Source organism: Cyprinodon variegatus, unplaced genomic scaffold (assembly GCF_000732505.1).
Source record: "Cyprinodon variegatus isolate N-32 unplaced genomic scaffold, C_variegatus-1.0 Scaffold158, whole genome shotgun sequence".
In the NCBI taxonomy this organism is placed as follows: Eukaryota; Metazoa; Chordata; class Actinopteri; order Cyprinodontiformes; family Cyprinodontidae; genus Cyprinodon; species Cyprinodon variegatus.
The window spans coordinates 530,400-549,473 of record NW_015150611.1 but is presented as its reverse complement, the minus strand read 5'-3'; the positions used below and the strand labels follow the sequence as shown (position 1 = coordinate 549,473).

The 19,074-nt window shown below is 36.0% G+C and overlaps 2 protein-coding genes across 2 annotated transcripts in view; one reads left to right on the top strand and one right to left on the bottom strand.

The window, feature by feature from the left end:
* Positions 1-6: 6 nt before the first annotated feature.
* On the bottom strand, positions 7-12,447 carry LOC107086655. The gene is made up of 2 exons (XM_015377746.1): positions 12,338-12,447; positions 7-1,995 (listed from the first exon to the last, which is right to left on the bottom strand). Exon 2 carries the CDS (start codon positions 1,954-1,956, stop codon positions 856-858), a length of 1,101 nt encoding a protein of 366 aa, XP_015233232.1. The 5' UTR covers positions 1,957-1,995; positions 12,338-12,447; the 3' UTR covers positions 7-855.
* Positions 12,448-15,859: 3,412 nt separating this feature from the next.
* The window catches only part of ppih (peptidylprolyl isomerase H (cyclophilin H)), a 36,786-nt gene continuing 33,571 nt past the window's right edge, over positions 15,860-19,074 (top strand). The window contains exon 1 of the mRNA XM_015377707.1: positions 15,860-16,022. Coding sequence (XP_015233193.1) covers positions 15,882-16,022 — 141 coding nt within the window. The 5' untranslated portion in view covers positions 15,860-15,881. The remainder of the gene's footprint in view (positions 16,023-19,074) is intronic.

Sequence of the window (19,074 nt, the reverse complement as noted above, 5' to 3'; positions counted from 1 at the left end):
CTAGATATTTTTACTTGCATACTGCAGGAGGGAAATTAGTGATTCACCTGAATGTGAGTTCTTAGGTTGGTTTTGGATGTCCTGGACGTTGACAACAATTTTGTTTTTGTTTTTTTTATTGCAAAGCAGACATCTGTACACTTATTTTTTTTATCTGAGGATTCAACAAGTTTCATAATCTCTGAAGATAAGGCCACGGTGTGGTAGCGACAGTTGTCTGCTCTTCTCGCTCTGCTCCTGTCTCCACCTCCATCCTGAGTGTGTGGCTCTGTGTGTCTGTGTGTGTCTGTGTGTGTCATTCATTGAGTTCCACTGCAGTACGCATGCGCATGCTTCGGTAGATACACACAGAAGAGGCAGAATAGAGGCTCATGCGTGAATGTCCAACGAATAACTCTGATTGTTATTTCAAAATAGAAAACCTGGTCTCATTTCTTAGTTATGCCCTGGATTTTGTAGCGTTTGTGGACGCTACGTTGCTACTTGATCAAAGCAATAACGTCACTACAGGAAAGTTACTTGATAAATAAAGCAGCGACGCTACGGTCAAGCTACTGGAACATGTAGTTAAACTAATAGCTTCGCTACATGTAGCGGCGCTACTGCCCATCACTGCTTTTTATGCAGGCTGGGTGCCTGTGGGTGCATTGCTGCCCCCCTCAGGACACTGGCTTGTGACATTTCATGGGCATTACACTGCTAAATCGTAAAATAGCTTAAGTATGACAGCGCTATTAAAAACATTCAACTATGAGAAGACTGAAGCATCGGCCACAGATTTAGATCACTGTCTAATTCTTACCCGAGATTATCTTTATGTAATCTACAACATTAGGGGTTCTTGTTGTTTTGTTTCTACACGTTAAGGGAAATGTTTTTCTTTTTACATGAGGGATTAAGCACAGCAACAGGCAGAACAGGCTGTATATCTCTGCTCAAATCCCAGTAGACATGCCATAAGAAAACGTTCTCTGGTAAACTGCTGTAAGCCCCCTTTGTGTTGCACTTTGCCCAAAACACCAAACCAACCAGGAGGCCGTTGGAGCACTCAAGCCACAGAAGGTTGAATCCGAGGTATGCAGGTAGTCCAAAGCCAAAGATCATACAACAAGCAGACATCACCAGATGTGGCGTCCAGAAAAATAAAAATCTCAGCAGTTTTGTTAACCATAATGAAAGGTTCATTAGCCTGTTATCCAGATGTTCCTCTAGTCTGGCATTTATTAACGGTTTGGGATTCCAGATTGATATTAAGAACAGGTCACTTCCCACGTTCCTCTGTTTCTCCCGAGCTTCAAGCGACTCGTCAACTTCTCTCACCCACTGAGGTGCTCTTAACCAAAATGGCACCAGCGTTAGGAGGCTTAAAGTGAAAAGTCCCAAAATAAAGGCTGAAATTAGGCTTGACTCTGTCACTTCACAGACAAGCACCTTCCCCGTCATAGATTCCAGTTCCACAGGCTCAACATAACTGGAATGAAAGGAGTAATTAACAGCAACTACCCAAACCAGCAGTGTCAGGATGACATTCCTGAGTGTTTTCCAGAAAACTGAATGGTTGCTCATTAATATGTCGTCTAAGCAGTAGTCCACAAAGCCCAGGAGCATAATGGGGAGTGGCAGAGCTCCATAAGCTGTTGAGGCATTGGCCAAGAGGAAGCAGGGTGAGGCTAGAGACTTCTCAGCTCCAAGGACCAAGGCAGCTCCCATTAAACATGCAAGAAGAAAATCAGCCAGGACAATAGACAGGCCAAAGACACTCAGGAAGTATTTATACTTTTTGGGGTTGCATGCATATAAAACTACTGTTTCCAGTCCAAACTTGATGAACAAAAGCAGGAAGTACATCTTAGTGTTGTCTGTGTGTTGGTCAGATGATTTGTCCCACTCCTCTAGGATGGCCAACAATCTCCCAGTTTGACTGTTCTCCAAAGACGAGGACATAGCTGGCAGCATTGTTGTGCAGAGTTTGGAATAATGTTGCTCCAACGAAACCTGTAGAAGAAAAGAGGGATTACTTGGAGACCTTTCTCATGAATTTAGGGCTCGATCAGAATATAGCAGAAATGTGTCAGCACTAGCAATAATAAGTACTGTCCAAATAGTGCTGTTAGTAAGAAAAGACATTTAACCATGTTTCATGGTATAATAATAATAACTCCTCGAGCATTTATTCTTATTCATTAAAAATACTTGAAAATTTTGGAATAAAGTTTAAATAATGTTGAAAAACCCTGTATCTATATCCAGAGCTATGCCAACAGTGGGGAAAATAGAGCCCCCCCCTCTAAGGGAACTGGGACAAGGGGTTTGGAAAATGGAAGAAAACATATCATTTTCTAAATGAGGAGCTTAAATCGAACCTAGATAGTGTCCTGAACAAATATTTCTATTCCACTGTATCAAACACTTTCTTAGCATCGAGAGAGAAAGTGACCACAGGCTCAGCGCTATTCCTTATTTGCGAGATTAAATGAAGTAACCCGGAAAATTATCTGCTCATTACCTACCTTGAATGAAAGCAACTTGGTCTGAAGACTGAGATGATGATCCCAGTCTTAAGGCCAGTGTCATGGCCAATATTCTAACATCTACATTTATTAGAGACACGAGTCGATAGCTTCCACATTGCTATGCATTTTAGCCTTTTTTAGCCTTTGCATTTTTGGACCTTGAAGGATCCAGTCCAGATAGACTGGGTCCCTGGAGGATGCAGCCTTTAAAATCAAACGCTCCCTATATCTTCTAAATATCCTGTACCCTGTGATAAATACAATTTTTGATAAAATACCTAAAATGTATGATTGGTCTCCCCTCTATCTGTCAATAAGGTGTCTTTTTCATTCTCCAGAGGTTATCGAAGTGCAATTGTACTGTTGTTTTCCCTCTGGGCCAGAAATCTCTGTTTCACTTCACCTTGCTCGTAGTACCTCTGTATATACTGTAATAAAGTTATGTTCCAATGTCCGTTTGTTTAATTGTTTAAACACTGCTGGATCTAATTGCTTAGAAACTAGGTCATCTGCGTGTGTGTTGAAGTATATATGCCCCCATCCCTACTGCAGACAAAATTGTAGGTGACCACAGACAGTGTCGCAGACAGGAGGCCTCTGATTGGTCAAATCTACATCTGCTCTACACTATGCGTATTTCCTGTTTGGTACCTTGCTGGCTTGTTTTGTTTGTATGACCACCATTGTGGAAAAGGACTTGTGAAGTTGGACGAGTTAGAAGGACGAGGTGGGCAAGAACGCTGGGACCCTTTTCCACCTGGATCCCAGCTCTTTTCCGCCCGCATCTCCCTCCGTTGTCTCACAAACTTGTGTTTTTCCACTTCCTCACCGCCTCGGCCGTGTCTAGACAACACCTAGTTTGTGATTGTACCTCTTGACTTGTGCCATTGAATAACATAGCACAGACCACGCTTCAAAATTGGGCATATATCAAAAATATCTGCGACAAGCTCACTGTGGCACACTGCTGCCAGACCACATGAGGACAGATTGATGAATAGATTATGAATAGAGAATAGACAGATCTTTTATGGAAAGGAATCTGATTGCACATTGAAAGTAAGGTATATTTTTTTACCCGTCTTAGAATTTCTGATTTTGTTAAGGACCCATTAAGTGTATGGTGTTTGAGAAAACATGGGCAATTAGGTCATTTAACACACATATTCTTGTGTTGTCTGGTTATACAAAAATACTAGAATGATATTAAAATGGAGTATGAGAAGTTTGGAGAATGGCATTTCCATTAAATCATTTGCTTTTTTATTGGGGTTAGTCAAACCAGGATTTGAATGCAAATTAAAGATATATTATACACATTTTAGTATTACTTGCAAAATAACTAATTACAGTGAAAATGCTTTTATGATGTCCAAATTTTCCATCATACATCAGATCTCATTTACTTTTTCTTGATGAACAAATATTCTATTTGTTTGTTTTTAGGAATGCAATGGCAGTTAAGCTGATGAAGATTCTCAGTCATCCAGGTCATAGTCATTCCGTAAAAGTTCAAAAAAATATCCACTGGACTTGGTTTCCAAGATTTGAAGACGTTTCGCCACCTCTCCAGGAAGCTTTCTCAATTCAAATGTCTGGATCTGCAGTGAGTTTGAGTCTTACTGTATATAGACTGAGTGAGTTCCTTATATAGACTTATATAGACAAGGCCTTGTATTGCTTGGAAAACATGCAAATGTTTTCCAAGCAAACTCATCGGTTACCATTTGCATGCATTGGTTACCATTTCCATGTTTCAAAGAAACATGGAAATCCTTTTTCTAATTCATGCCCATTTTTGTATCTAAGTGTTGTTATTTGTGTCTTAATACTCTGGTTGCAAGCGATGTGGAGCTGCCGTTATGGTGCTGTAAATATGTTAATCGAATAATTTGGATTGGGCTGATCTTTGGGATTAATGTTTGGTTCTTGCCCAGGTAAAAAAAAAATAAAAATACGTCTTCGATATTTGTTTTTCCAAAGATGAGAACTGAAAATGTAAAATAAACTGAGCTAATAAATAGTAGAAACCGCTGGTTGCTGCTTGGTAGGAATAAAAATTAAAAGAATGATTGAAAACTCCTTTTAAGGCTGTAAATCTATGGTGTTTAGGTCAATCTATTTCTGTAGTTGAGTTTTTTTTTTATTGATTATAATTTTAAATCGTCCAAGAATCCATGTATGTCATAGATTTGTAGCTATAAATTCATTTAAGTCCAAAATGAATAAAACACTGGTTAATTTCCAGCTCTGTGCTCTGTGGCTTATTCATATTGATGGTGAGATGAAGCCTCATGAGGCATTTAACCTTGTGGCCTCGAATAACTAATTTCAAAGCTTCATGTGAACATGACACCATTGACTGGTGGAGTGCATAACTATAAGTAGCAATATGATCTGTGATGTTTGCATTTTTTTTTTTTTTTGTTCATTTGTTTTTTTTAAGTCCCTTTTAAATGTTCATTATTGATGTGTATAACATATTTTGTGAGCTTTTGCGTGTAAATTGTCTTTGAAAATAACAATCTTTTAAGGTACACTTTTTTCTGTCATTTTAGTGACATAAGCTCAAGCAGACAGTGAAAGTGCTTTTGCAAATTGAGCAATGATGAGCAAAATGAAATGTGTTAGTACTTTTTATTCAAAAATAATAGATTTTCCACAGTTTTTGGTTTTATTCTGGTTCGAAGTTATGTGTCCAACCAAATCTTTTGGTTAAGACAACAAATATAATTTGTTAGTGTTTTTACCCAATCCATATTGGTAAAAGGGTAAACCTATACAGATTGGTCACTTAAACCAAAAACTGGTTATTGTAGTATAGCAACTTTTGTAGTATAGCAACTTTCGAAAGTGGGTAGCCAATTTTCCGAATCTACAGATTACAATCCTTGTTAAAGATTTAGATTTAACATTATTTACCAAAAAGGGATTAGCATCTCTAAAAATGTAAACTGAGCATTGCTTTAAATTATTATTATTATTTTTTTTTTACGGTGGCCCTGAAGTGCAAACCACATCAACAAATCTTTAAACACAACTACAGATTAGAAAACGCAACAACATATTCAGTGATTTGAAGTATTTTCAGGACAAACGATCATGCAAAAAACACCCAATCTCACATCCTTCCAAAATATATTAAGGCACAAATTACTTAACAGTTTAGGGGTAAAATCACCTGCATCAGACAACAAAAGAAGATTTCTTCAATTTGGTAACTTATGGGCAAAAGCAACTGAATCTCTTGCAAAAACATAAACTTAGAGTTCACAACTTATATTGAGACAGCTTATGTTCCAGAGTAACTATTCATTGTACAAGTTACTGTATGTTTAACTTGTACAATGAATGTTTAAATGTTTTTCAGTGTAGATCGATGTAGATGGACTCTGAAAGTGTGATTTTGTTTTCTTGAAAGGTTTTAAATTATGCTTTTTTTGTTTATTTTACATAAATATCAACATCCCGTAGAAATAGATGTAACCAACATTTTTTTTTTTTTTTGCAAATGTTGAAAGTTTTTCTTTATTTTAAAACCTGGAAATAGAAAAATAATTGAGGTTCTTTCAAAAAAAAAATTAGCTGGACAGATAAAAAATGGCGTTGATTAAAAATTATTTTCTTGTGATTTAGATGAGTCTCATTGAGAATCAGTGTTATTTTTTTAAGATTATTTTTTGGCTCAAGTGGCCTTTTTCTAATTGATCTTGAAAGCAGTCAGACATGAAATGGGATAAGAGGGGGCAGGGAGTCAGCCGGGGACAGAGTGACCTCACCCGACCTGGGCACTCACACCGGAGCTCACAGCTATGTGTGAGTGCCCGGTGTGTTTCGAGTACGTGCTGCACTGTAGTCGACCAAAATCCCGAATGAGTTTAAAATTTCCCCAGGACATTTCTTTAGATATGAAAAGTAGGACATCTCCGGGAAAAAGAGGATGTCTGGTCACTGTTAGCTTCAAAAAATTGTGAGTTCAGATAGGACAAAAAATTAATCTGACACACCAAGGGATTTTCAAACACAGCTTCCTGCAGGAGGAGAAAGGCTGCCTGCTCACATTTCAGCACCTTTCTCCCCCCCACCAGAACAGCAGAGTCTTTTATTAACAGATCATAAGCAAATGGGTGGTCTTAGGACAGAAGACCCTGTAATGATTATCTAGCTGGATGCAGGTCCTAAAACAGCATGAGTCTGCTTTATGACCAACTGGCTGGAGGCAGGTCATAGAGTGAAATGATCCTGAAATGACCCTGTAAAGTCTAACTGGCTGGAAGCAGGACTTCAATGTTTCATATGCACACACATTAACTTTATAATCATCGTTGAATAAACCTAACAGTCACCCTACCATATCAACAATTTGATGTTTCAGTGAGTGAGTGCTTGTTGCTATGATGCATCTTTGATCAGCAGCTTTGCTCGTTGTAAACCAACCAATCAGTGCACAGCTCATTTGAGCATACAATAAAAGTAAGAAAACCTGTTGTTTCATTCTAGGGCTTGTTACCAGGCTTGCATTAGGGCTCAAAGTACAGCAAATATGCCATTTTCAGCCCAACCAATGTTACACACCCTACTCAGAGACCTTAAGGACCAGCACCAGATACCCTATATAATTATTCTATGATCCCTTTAATAAAGCAGATATTTCATAATATTTAGAAAACAATTACTTTTAGAAGTTGTTTTATTGTATTGTTTGATGATTTTCTGCTTTGTTATGATGATTTGAGAATTCAGTCATAAGACAAAATTCTTGATTTACCAATCCATCTGCATTCCAGCCCTCAGCTGCAGTCATGTCAAAGTCCTTTGATGTTACCTGGAACTTTTATTGTGATAACCCTTTTTTAAATCTTAAATTTTTCCTATATCCTTTTGTGTCTTAGTTCTCATCATTGTCAGGTAAATGTGTTTTTTTTTCTTCCTTAGTTTAATTGTGGTGTATTTCTGCTTACATTTTCCTTGTTAGGGTTAGCTTATACTTGATTAGTTTTGTTTTATATTTTTGTCTTCTTTTGGTATTTTGTGATGTGGGTTTTTCCATTTAATTCACTTCTTTTTGTTCTTATCTGTCGTATTTTTTAAATGCATTTCTTTACTTCTCAGTTCAGTTTTACCCTCAATCTCAAGTCTCTGAGTTAGTCTGCTTTTGTTCCTTCCATTTCCATCTTTTCTTCTGTTGGATATGTCTTGTACCGGTACTTCTGTTCTAGATCAGTAACGTTTTCCTGTCTTTTCCTGTCAGTTTATCAACCAGATCTACACCACCTGTTAATGCCTTTAACTCAATGTTTGCTATGCCATGTTTTGCTATGGCATGTCTGTTTGGACATGTGAGACATACATTATTAATTAAATAAATGTTTCCTCATATTCTCTCACTTAACGCTGTTTACAAGATTAGAAGGACACTTTCAAAGTACTGGAATTCATGCATTTGCGGTTTATTCATTGCAATGTTCCTTACTTATTACTGTAAATTACACTACAGTTGTTGTTTAATATGTGCAATAAGTAATTGTGTTGCAGGCAATCTTTAAAGTTTGCCGTGCATATGTTAAGGTATGTAAAGCAGTTTGGTTCCAGTCAGGGACATTTTAAGTTGAGTCTTTTTTTTATTTTTTATTCTGCTTATATTTTCTCACAGTGAATGTCGCTCTTGTGCATGTTCATCACTTCAAGACTGGTCCATTCAGTTCACTGTTTACTAAAAATATGAACACATTCAGTGAACACCATTCATTGAACGCTATCTTTGTCCTGCCTCATCCAACTTTTCTGTTGTTAAAATGTAAGTTAGCAAATTATTACCAGTCAGTACACTGAAACTGGAATCGTAAAGATAATAACAAAACTTTTCGCACACAGCCCAATTGAGGGCTAAGAATTCCAATTTATGTGTGGGATAGTTTTGTTCACTCCTCAAAAGCCCCCGACTAGCATATGCAGTCACTCCCCCCTTTACATGATAAAGCACACAACCCATCGTGACAAGCATCAGGATGCAATACATAAGGAAGTTGCAAGTTTGCAAAGGCAAGGATGGGTCCACATCTCAGCTTTTAGATTATCGTTTGGAATCCTGTTTCACACTCATTGGTCTATTGTTTTGCAAGAGAATGATTGGGACGGTGAGCCAGTTTGGACAGTTCTATTTTGTAAGCCTTTGCTCTCTGAAATTAGATGGGAGTAGCCAACTTTGAGAGCAGAGATCTTTTCAGGATCAGTTTGAACTCCGTGAGCATCCACCATGGGTGCAGGTGACGCAATGGTTAGTGCGCATGGCCCTTGTATGGAGGCCTTTTTCCTCGGCCCAACACACCTGGGTTCAAATCCGACCTGTGCTCCTCTGCTGCATGTCTCTCCCCCTCTCTCATACCACCTTTCCTGTCAGCCTACAGTCAGAAAAATGAACCACTAGTGCTGTAAAAACTCAAAAAAAAAGAGAAAGAGAGAGAGAGAGAGAAAAAAAAGGGATTGAAGGGATCTGACCCAAGAGAACCAACCAAACCAAGCAGTCTTTTGCAAAAGCATTTAAAATTCACCGGTAAAAAAAAAAAAAGTTAAATAAACAGGTTAAAGTCCTGTAAGGTAAAGTCCTGTAAACACACTAAAAAAGTTAAACTGGATGCAAGACAAATTAAGAGGGGAGATCCTAGAGGGTATGAAAAGTTTATTGATCCAATTGATTTAAAATACTTGCAGAAGTGGAAGGGAAAGTATAAAATAGATCATAAATAAATAAAGAGGTCAAAATATCTTGGTGTTTCTTAATACATCCGCAAAGTAGACAGGAGGTTTTTACAAAAAATAAAAAGATTTAATGTTATGTTCATCCGTCCAGAAAATAATGAAACACAGTATAGAGGAAGACAGCCTCAACCAGCACGAGGAGGTGTGGCGACAGGTGGGGCAGCTGGTGAAGCGGCGACTGCAGTGCACCAGCATCTGTTTTGTGTCGCACAATATTAGGTTCTAAACAAAAAAAGAACACGCCAAAAAAGGTCTTCAGTCAAGCAAGCTGTGGTAGTGAATGAAGAAGATAGACCACAAACACCATAAATCCCTTAACCCCCCCAGACATATTCCAAATCTGTACCCAGACTTGGATGAACTGAGTAAAGCAGATCATCAATTATCTCCAGAATATTTGCAGGTCACAAATCCTAATGTAGGAGATCAGCAGCCTCCAACAATCCCAGTTTTCCGCCTGTGGTTGTTAGAGGAAGCTAGAAAGGCTGTGGAAGGTGTAATTTCTCCACAGAAAGAATCAGCAATATGGATCCATAACATGGAGGGAAATTATAACTAATATTGTTTAAATGGGCATGAGTTTGGACAAGCCTTACAGTTATCATTGGGAAAACATTGGGGAAAAATAAGGGCGAATTATACAGGCAGAACCCCACAAGACGTAATATTTTAACATCAAGCACAAATTGGAGACGAACAGAAAAAGCAATGGACCGCTGTGGCAGACGCTGCTAACCTAGCAAAAACAGGGTTCCCATGGAGATCTATCTGTTTCAGTCCAGACCAGCTGAAGGAGAGAGGAAAGGTTCATCCTCTCCACTGCCATAAAGATTTGACTGGGTGATATCCCAAACCACCATGTTGACAACCAGCTCTGCAGCATAACAAGACAGATTGCTATGTGTGATCTGTCGTGTGTAAGTCTGCCAAGCCGGCTACCTTATACATAACACCCATGAACGCCTCACAGACTTTTTGTTTTGCATCATGTGCATTCCAGTTTATGCGTTCAGACCCTATGATTCTATATGGGGTTCAGACTGGAGCACAGCTAACAAAATAGGACTTTCACTTTTCCCACGGTTGGGGGTTGGCAAATCCATGTTGATGATCAAGACACTGCACTATGCAATGATAGACACCAATAAAAGACAAAACAAACAAGTGAAATGCGTTTAATAGTACTGCAAAACAGAACAGTTGTGGACATGTTACTTCTAGCCAAGGCGGTGTGTGCCTGATGATTAAAACTTCCTGTTGTACATACTTTTCTGATGTTAATGAAACTCATGTTACTCAAGCTAGGTCTGCCTTAAAGAATCGGCAACAAGCCATGTGCCAGGGCGCTGTTCCTCTAAGAATGACCTTTCCAACCCAGTCTCATGGGAAAATGTACCTCCACTACGAAATCTCGGCCATGTTTATACCAAAACGTTACAGTTTCACATTATCTTGAAAAATCTTTGCAAGAAATGAACAAGCAAGTGAATATGTACATTCCCTGAGTAAATATTCTAACAACAAACTATACATTTCTCACTAGAAATGTAATCAAAATTCATTTTAATGCAAAAACAAACTCAAGTTATTAATCTTTTCACAAAAAAATAAGCGAATGTCGGCCATATATATAATTTTTTCTTCTCCCAGCTGGAATCTTGAAAGTCACGTGACTAGGACGCAAAACAATAGAAAGGGTATAGGCAGAAGAAATGTAACAGTACCACAAAAAAATGGCCATTAATGTACCTCCACTACGTTTTGCAGTGTTGACCGACGTAGTGGAGGTACATTTTCCCATGAGACTGGGTTGACCTTTCTAAATCCCGGCTCATATCAGGACTGTGGTGACCACTCTTGCTAAAAATAATGACACCTTTTATCAATATTCTTATAATTTTTTGTGTTTTTACTGCCTATGTAATCCCATGCCTAAAATCTATTGTTGCTAAAACTATGGGAAATGAAATGTTTCAATATCAAATGCTTACACTAATCCCTCTAGAAGAAGTTAAACCTGTAGTTTAAATTTTACCTTATTAAATGCTTAACAAAATGACAGTCTCATTGAAAATGCGCCATTCAAGTAACGAGTACTTAAAATAGGTTAAAGTTAAGCTTCACTTGTAAATAAAATGATAAATAGGATGGAACTGTTAGAAAAATGTGAATATTATTATGTTATTTGTATTAAGTTACAGGCGTTTGGCCTGCTAGGAATATGACGTTGTTTTTAATTTCAAACAGGGGAACAAATGGTTCTCCCAGAAAAGGAAGAGTTATGCTTTATCGAGCCGTGTGATGACTTATCACCACCTGCAATAAAACTGCACAAGGAAGTGTCATGCTTAATCTTGTGCAAACTTTTGACGTATAAGAGAGCAAAGTACAGAAATAATTAATGTGTAATCCAGTACAGTCATATCTACATTTTTGCAGTCATATAATAGATGTTCTGTGACACTGTCTGAGCAGCAGAAACAGAAATAACCTCTAGGATTTTTTTTTTATCTGGGTAAAAGAAATCCTGAGGCTTTCAGTGGAAAACAGTCTGTGACCTATTGTAATCACATCTCATAGCTACAAAATCAACACTGATTATGATATAAATGTAAGTCATCTTAAATCCATGCAAAATGTAACAAAAATACAATGTATTTTCATGTGTGTGTAATAAGGATATATTTTGTTATATTAACTGTTAGACAAATACATAAAATTGAAGTTAATGTTTTGGAGGTGCAAATGGCCTAAGTAGCAAATAACCAGTGATCTGCAGGTGAGATGCAGTCTCTATTAATTAGTTTAAAATTCCACTACAACCCTTTGACAATAGATGTCAAAAGTACTCACATTCTTTACATACATAAAAGCACAGATACCTGTGAAAAAATGACTGTGCTAAAAGTACAAACTGATATCCTTTACTTCAGCAAAGTAGAATGATAGGTTCTACACTGCATTTAGGTACAAAAGTAAAATAAATTTTTTTTTGCTTAAATTATACAAAATAACTTTTAAGGCGTCTGACTAAATGTAAACTGTTATGATCATTGAGACTGTACCTTGCTGCTATGTGTTTTTGTTCTGCAGTTCAGGGAGCTTCAGCAGAGATACCCATCTAGCAGAGAGCTGCTCATTGCTTGTTCTTCTGAGAATATCATCCTCAGGTGGGGTGGTTTCTCTTTTGAATTTCTCCTCCTATGACACCGCCTATTTCCGATTAGTTTCAAATCACCAAAGGGAAACCTGTTGGTTTTCATTCTATAAATATCCTAAAGGGCACCCGGTAAGTGTTGTTACAGAGTAGTTCCTAGAAACAAATGCTGATTTGAAAGTTGAAAGACAGCAGTTCTTAGAAATCTTATTTTCACAGACACTCTTCCCTTGTGCAACTCCTTTATATGGCACTCAGTGAAATACTTAGAAAACCCCCCACAAAACATTAAGCTAAGACAAGACCTTATTACTTTTGTGACATTTAAAAATATGTATATTTAATGGAAAAAATCAAGGTCTATGTAATGACAAAAAATGGTCAATTGATAACATGTTACAAAAAATAACAAAGGGTACATTCATGAAAAACACTCAGAGGGAAAGAAACACTTTATATATATATATATATATAATGTTAAATCATTAATGCTGATACAGTCAACTTGAGTTTCAACTTTTAAGTTAGCTTGTTAACCTTTTAACTGTTCAATTAGCTTTTTAACTTTTCCACTTAGGTTTTTACCTTTTTAACTTATTAACTTTTCTTTTCAATTTAATGTACAAAGGGTGACATATCATCCAAAGGATCATTTGATTGGTAAAAATTATGTGTGCTGCCACGTAGTAGTGGTAGTATCTTTGCTGTTTGGCTGGATTTACAATCTTGTGCTTCTAGCTCACTGGTTGATAGGGATAAATCTATTTATTAGGGTTATGCAAGTGACACAAAAATGGTTACTTGCCCTATAATCAGGGTATCTGCTGTATGCAATCATGAAGCTTCTTGTTTTACTCAGATTTGTATTAAGAAGAGAGAAAATATTTGGAATTAATCTCAAGAAAAAAAACAGCACTCTTCTTGAGTGCTCTAACCTCTATGCATGTATTAACATAAAGACTCAATGTGTTGTACTGCCAACCACACAGTGGCCTATCTTTATTGCTCTAGAGCTATGCTGCTTGATTAATGCTCATACAAGCTTATAAGAAAGCAAAGTACAGAAATAATTTATGTGCCTTTAAGTACAAAGTAATTTATATTTTTGTTAATATGTCCAGAAAACTTTTTAAGGATGTAAAATATGAATGTTGAATGTTTCCATAATCAATATATGGACTAATCTCATCTTCCAGCAGGTGTGCACAATCATAACATTTCCCGAATGTTTCTGCACAATTAATTTTTCCTGTGATAGTAAATTAACAGCAGAAGGTTGGTGATTTAAACTATAATATTTTAGCAAGATCATGTAGATTTTGAAATTATTATTTGGATAATATTTGAAATATCAGTTTGTATTATGTGAACTTTGCAACTCGGGGTCAAAACATTTTAGACGTAGTCTACTTTAATTTCAAAGATGCAAGCAGGTCCCCGCCTCGACATCGGCTCATCAGATCACTTTTCTTTCATGCAAATTCCTGCATCCAGGCCCCAGCTAATCAGGGCAAAACCAACCGTTAGGGAAGTCAGAGTGTGGTCTGCTGGGGCTTTGGAGAAACTTTAGGATTGTTTTCGATGCTCTGATTGGAACATGTTTAAAGCTGCAGCAACCTATGACAACAAAATAAATATAGATGAGTATACCATGACTGTGTCAGCCTACATCAACAAATGCGTTGAGGATGTCAGCATCACAAAGAACATCACGACCCGGGCCAACCAACGACCCTGGTTGAATGGGGAGGTTCAGAAATCGCTAAAAGCATATAACTCAACTTTCAACTCTGGTGACAGAGAGGCACTGAGGACAGGGCATGCCAACTTTAACCATGCCATTAGATCAGCGAAGCAGAACCACCTGTTTATACCACCTCACTGGTCAAAAGGACAAAAAAGAGCATGTACTTCCTATGGAGGATGAGGAGAGCCCACCTGCCCCCCACCCATCCTCACCGCCTTCTACAGAATCAAAAATTTGATTCATGTCACCAAATTGTGACCATGTGTGTGTGCGTGCGTGTGTTCTGAAGTCTCTAAGAGCAGTCCTTAGTAAGTGAAAGGTGTGAATAATTTTTTTTTAATGGGATTTTTTTGCATGTGAAGGCTTTTTTAATTATTATTAATAGTTATTTTTTTTAATTATTATAAATCTGGTCAATATAAATGCCATTATCGATGTATGTATGATGCTGTATGTATTTTACTATAACATGCCCAGATACTGTAAGGGTGATAATAAGCATTTGAGGTATATCCTGGTACAATGCATCTCTCCCCTTGAGGTTAATGTTTATTGCACGCTGTCCCTGTTTCTTTAAATGAATAAACTAAACTAAATAAATTAAACTGGCTAAACTAAATAAATTAAACTGGCTAGTTGAATAATTCCTAAAACTAAATGTTTGATTTGTAAAACTGTTAACAGCTGATTTTAATGCTTCATTTTTCAACAGCATCAAAACACAACGCAACAAAGACCCTCAAAAAATAAAAGACTTAAGAATTGGCCTTTGTATATAATTGTTGCAAAACACAGCTTTTTAGATTGATCATAACAATTTTTTCTTTTTCTAATTCTAAAAAAATGTGTCAAACTATTGGGAAATTAGGCTACTTAAGACTAGTAGAGTTTACTTTCCAGCAGGAAAGAGAGCCTAACAGCAAAAGATAGAATAATTCAAAAGGATTTCAGGTACTGGAATATTGTCGACCATCTGTACAAAGACTTGAGCATATATGTTAACTGATTCTCTCCATTCATTCTGACTGAGCTGAATCTATCTTATAAAGAATAAAATGTAAAGATCTGATGGAGACTTAACTAAAGAAGGGATGCTATTAGAAATGCAGTAAAATGTGTTTTTACAAAGAGCTGACTGGATGACTGGAATTATATGCCAGTCACATCATTCAGATTTTAATCTGTAAAGTAGGTACTTTCATAAGAGTATTTGTCTAAGGTCAATGTTGGTCACTATATTTGATGTTTTGATGAAGGTGTTTTAAAAATGCTGCTAAAAGAGAGGATGAGGGAGAAAGTAAGCAAAAGAGAAAGATAATTAAGTCTAAAAAAAATATGGGGAACAGAGGAGAGGAAGAGAATAAATCAGTAAAATAAAATATATATATATATATATATATATATATATATATATATATATATATATATATATATATATATATATATATATTTTTTTTTTTTTTTTTTTTTTACACATCAAAAGACTCAAACTGAATACAGTAGGCGGATTTACTAAATAATGTACAGATGGTGGCGGTATTCACCCGACGTTTTATCGATCCACCAATGAGAAGATAGAAGAAGTACCTTACATGGCCACTAGGGGGCACCTTCAAACGCTCATATCGCGCTTGTCTTTTTCCCCCCATTATCTCATATGTCTTTCGTGAGCCACCGTACCTCCTGTCTGATCTGCGCATGCTCTATGTGTACAGGCGATTCAAATGATTCAAGTGTGATATATATTTTTTTAATTAATAAACCAAGCAGAGCACCAAAAATGTCTGTTCAACCATCGAACCCCAACAATCCGATTGTCTTCTTCGACATCACCATCGGAGGACAGGTAGGAACCGGTTCCAGGCAACGTCTTTTATCAACCTGAACCAAGCATGATGTGCAGAGTACTTCATCTGGGTAAAATGTGTCCAGACTACTTTTATTCAATGTCTGTCAGGAGATCACCTACTTTCTTTACTATTTCTCCTTTGCTGGGGAAAATAAAAGCTGTGTTAACCAGAGAAATAAAGTTAGCTGTGTTAAAGTAGCTATCATCCCTCTTTGTCACTGTAATAAATATTTAAGGAGCTTTTAAAAAGGCTATAATAGTATAGAAAATCAATTTATTGCCCCACAATAGGGGAATTCTAGTGTTATATCCATATTAGATCACAGAAAAATGGTCACACAAATGTGGACCGTAGAAAAATATATAAGAATAACATAATAGTGAAGAGTTATAAAATAATGTCCCTTAGCAAAAAGTAGTTTATTCAAGTATACTAAAAGTGCACTAATTTCATACTTAAAATCAGGCAGTGAGCTTAGAGTTTACTTATTCTAAACTATGTTTCATATACTTAACGATGGTATAGTGAAGTGTACTTGACTTACACTGAGAAGTATAAAAAGTGTTTACTAAAGTATACTTTAGTAAAGTTAAAAATTTCCCAATTTAGTATACTTCAAGTATACTACTTTTTTCTAAGGGGTACTGTAAAGTGTTTTAACAATATAAAACTGTGCATCTGGAGAATAAATAACCAATATGCAGCCATGGACATTTTTATAATATGGATATTTTAAAATAGCAGCAACATCAGAGAGGTGCAAAATAACAGCAGCATGTTATTTAACTCACTAATGTAGAAAACCAGCATTAATGTAACAACTTCTTTAGGATGTTGGGAACAGTGGTGGTTATAGCGTCTTACAGCTGCAGGGAGGAAGGATCTGTGATAACACACCCTGGTGCATTTAGGGTGCAGCAGTCTGTCACTGAAGGAGCTTTCCAGTTCTGCAACAGCTTCATGCATGGGGGTGGGAGACATTATCTAACAGAAGTGTTAATTTAGTTTGGATCCATTTGATTTCCACCTCCTGTGCTGAGTCTGGAGGGCATTCGATCAGAGAGCTGGCCTTCCTGATCAGCTTATCTGGCTGCCGAATACGAAGATAAGTTGACATTAAACATATATCCGTTATCTTGACCTCCCCATGAATAATCCTCATAGGCTTAAAAAAGTACTTCTCCTAGTTTCCTAAATTTAATAAGGTTAACATGAAAGATGACACCGAGTTGGGCCTAGTAGATGGGCCACCATAGATATCCAAGACTTAGATTACTTTTATTATACTTTTGTATATACAGAGTGTATACAAAACAAAATGTTTATTTTTATTCGGTTCTGGCGATTAAACTATCACTGGTGCCATTACTGTTTTTAAATCCACAGGGAGAAAACTACATTAAGTATTACATTTCAGATTTCTGAACTGTTTATTTGAATTGTTAAGCCATTTTTTTTTATGTTAGTCAAAATATATTTTTAGGTATATATATATATATATATATATATATATATATATATATATATATATATATATATATATNTATATATATATATATATATATATATATATATATATATATATATATATATAACTGGATTTTGGATAGGCATTATTAAAATTTAGATATCTGAAATTCCGATTTAACTAGTCATATATCAATAGCTGATAAGGCCATTTCTACTAGTAGAAATATATTATTCATTTCAAGAATTGGATTTCTGGATATCTAGGATTTTATATTCATTTTTAATACCTTAAATTTTCATTGTGACTAGTAGTAACTGGATTATGGAGATCAGACATTAGAGTTTATCCTCGTGAGCATTTAGTTTTAGACATCCAAAATGTTTATTTTAGATAGGAAAAATTTTATTTTAGGTACCTGGACATACAAGCCCAATAAACATTATTGGGAAAATTTATGTAATTTTGTACTACAGTAGTAAGAATTACATTTCAGATATTGGAAATGTTTATTTTGAATGGGAAAAATTCTATTAAAGATATCTGAAATACTTATCCGGTCAAACAAATATGTGTTAAAACAGCCACTTGGATAAGTAAAAATTTGTACATATATGAAATGTAGTTCTTACTAGTATAAATATGATTACTTAAAATGAAATTTCTACTTGCAGAAATGTAATTAGTGATATCTACAATACAGTTCTGACTAGGAACATTGTAATCTTGACTAGGTACAATGCTTTAGCGTTTCCTGTCAGCCTGCTGTCGAAACAAAATGAGCCACTAGTGCCATAAAAACTTAAAAAAAAAAGAAATGTGACTAGTCAGCCTGCCTTTTTTATGTTAAAACGGAGCCCCATTATTCTTTTGGAAGTTAGTCAAATATATTTGAAGTATCTAAAACTTAGATGGGCATTATTAAAATTTCAGTTTAACAAGTAATATAACAACATTTGACAAGAACATTTCCACTAGTAGAAATATAGTTTCAATGTCTTAGATTTCTGGATTTCTAGAATGTTATATTCATTTTTGATATCCGAAATTGTCATTATGACTGGTAGCAACTTGATTATGGAGATCTGAAATTAGTGTTCATCCTTCATCCTAAATCAGTTTTAGATAGTAAAAATGTAATTTAAGATATCCAAAATGTAAATTTTGACTAAGAAAAAAATGCTTTTTGATATCTACAATATATGTATTCTATCAAGATAATAAATGTCGAAACGGCCATTTAAAATTTATAAAGATTTCTAAGTATTTGAATTTTTATACTAACTATTTTTTGCATCAAGAAATTTAGTTTTTGCTGGCAAAAAATGTAATTTAGGAAGTCTCTGTCTACAGTTCTGACTTGTAGGCATGTAGTTTTGATCAGGAAGAATCTTATTTTAGGGATCTACAAATGGAACTAAAGAGAGGATAGTGCTTCTAATAAATTTCAAAACGGTCTGCCATAGTTGTAACATTTCCAAAGGTTGTGGAATAAGACAAGGGCGTCCACAAGCAGGAAACTGGAAAGCTATCACCTAGATCATTCTACCATTTGTAGAATGTGATATAGATGTGTACTA

Bases quoted from the DNA above. Each gene is read 5' to 3' on its own strand.
- LOC107086655 (XM_015377746.1), bottom strand. From the start codon at position 1,956: ATGCTGCCAGCTATGTCCTCGTCTTTGGAGAACAGTCAAACTGGGAGA.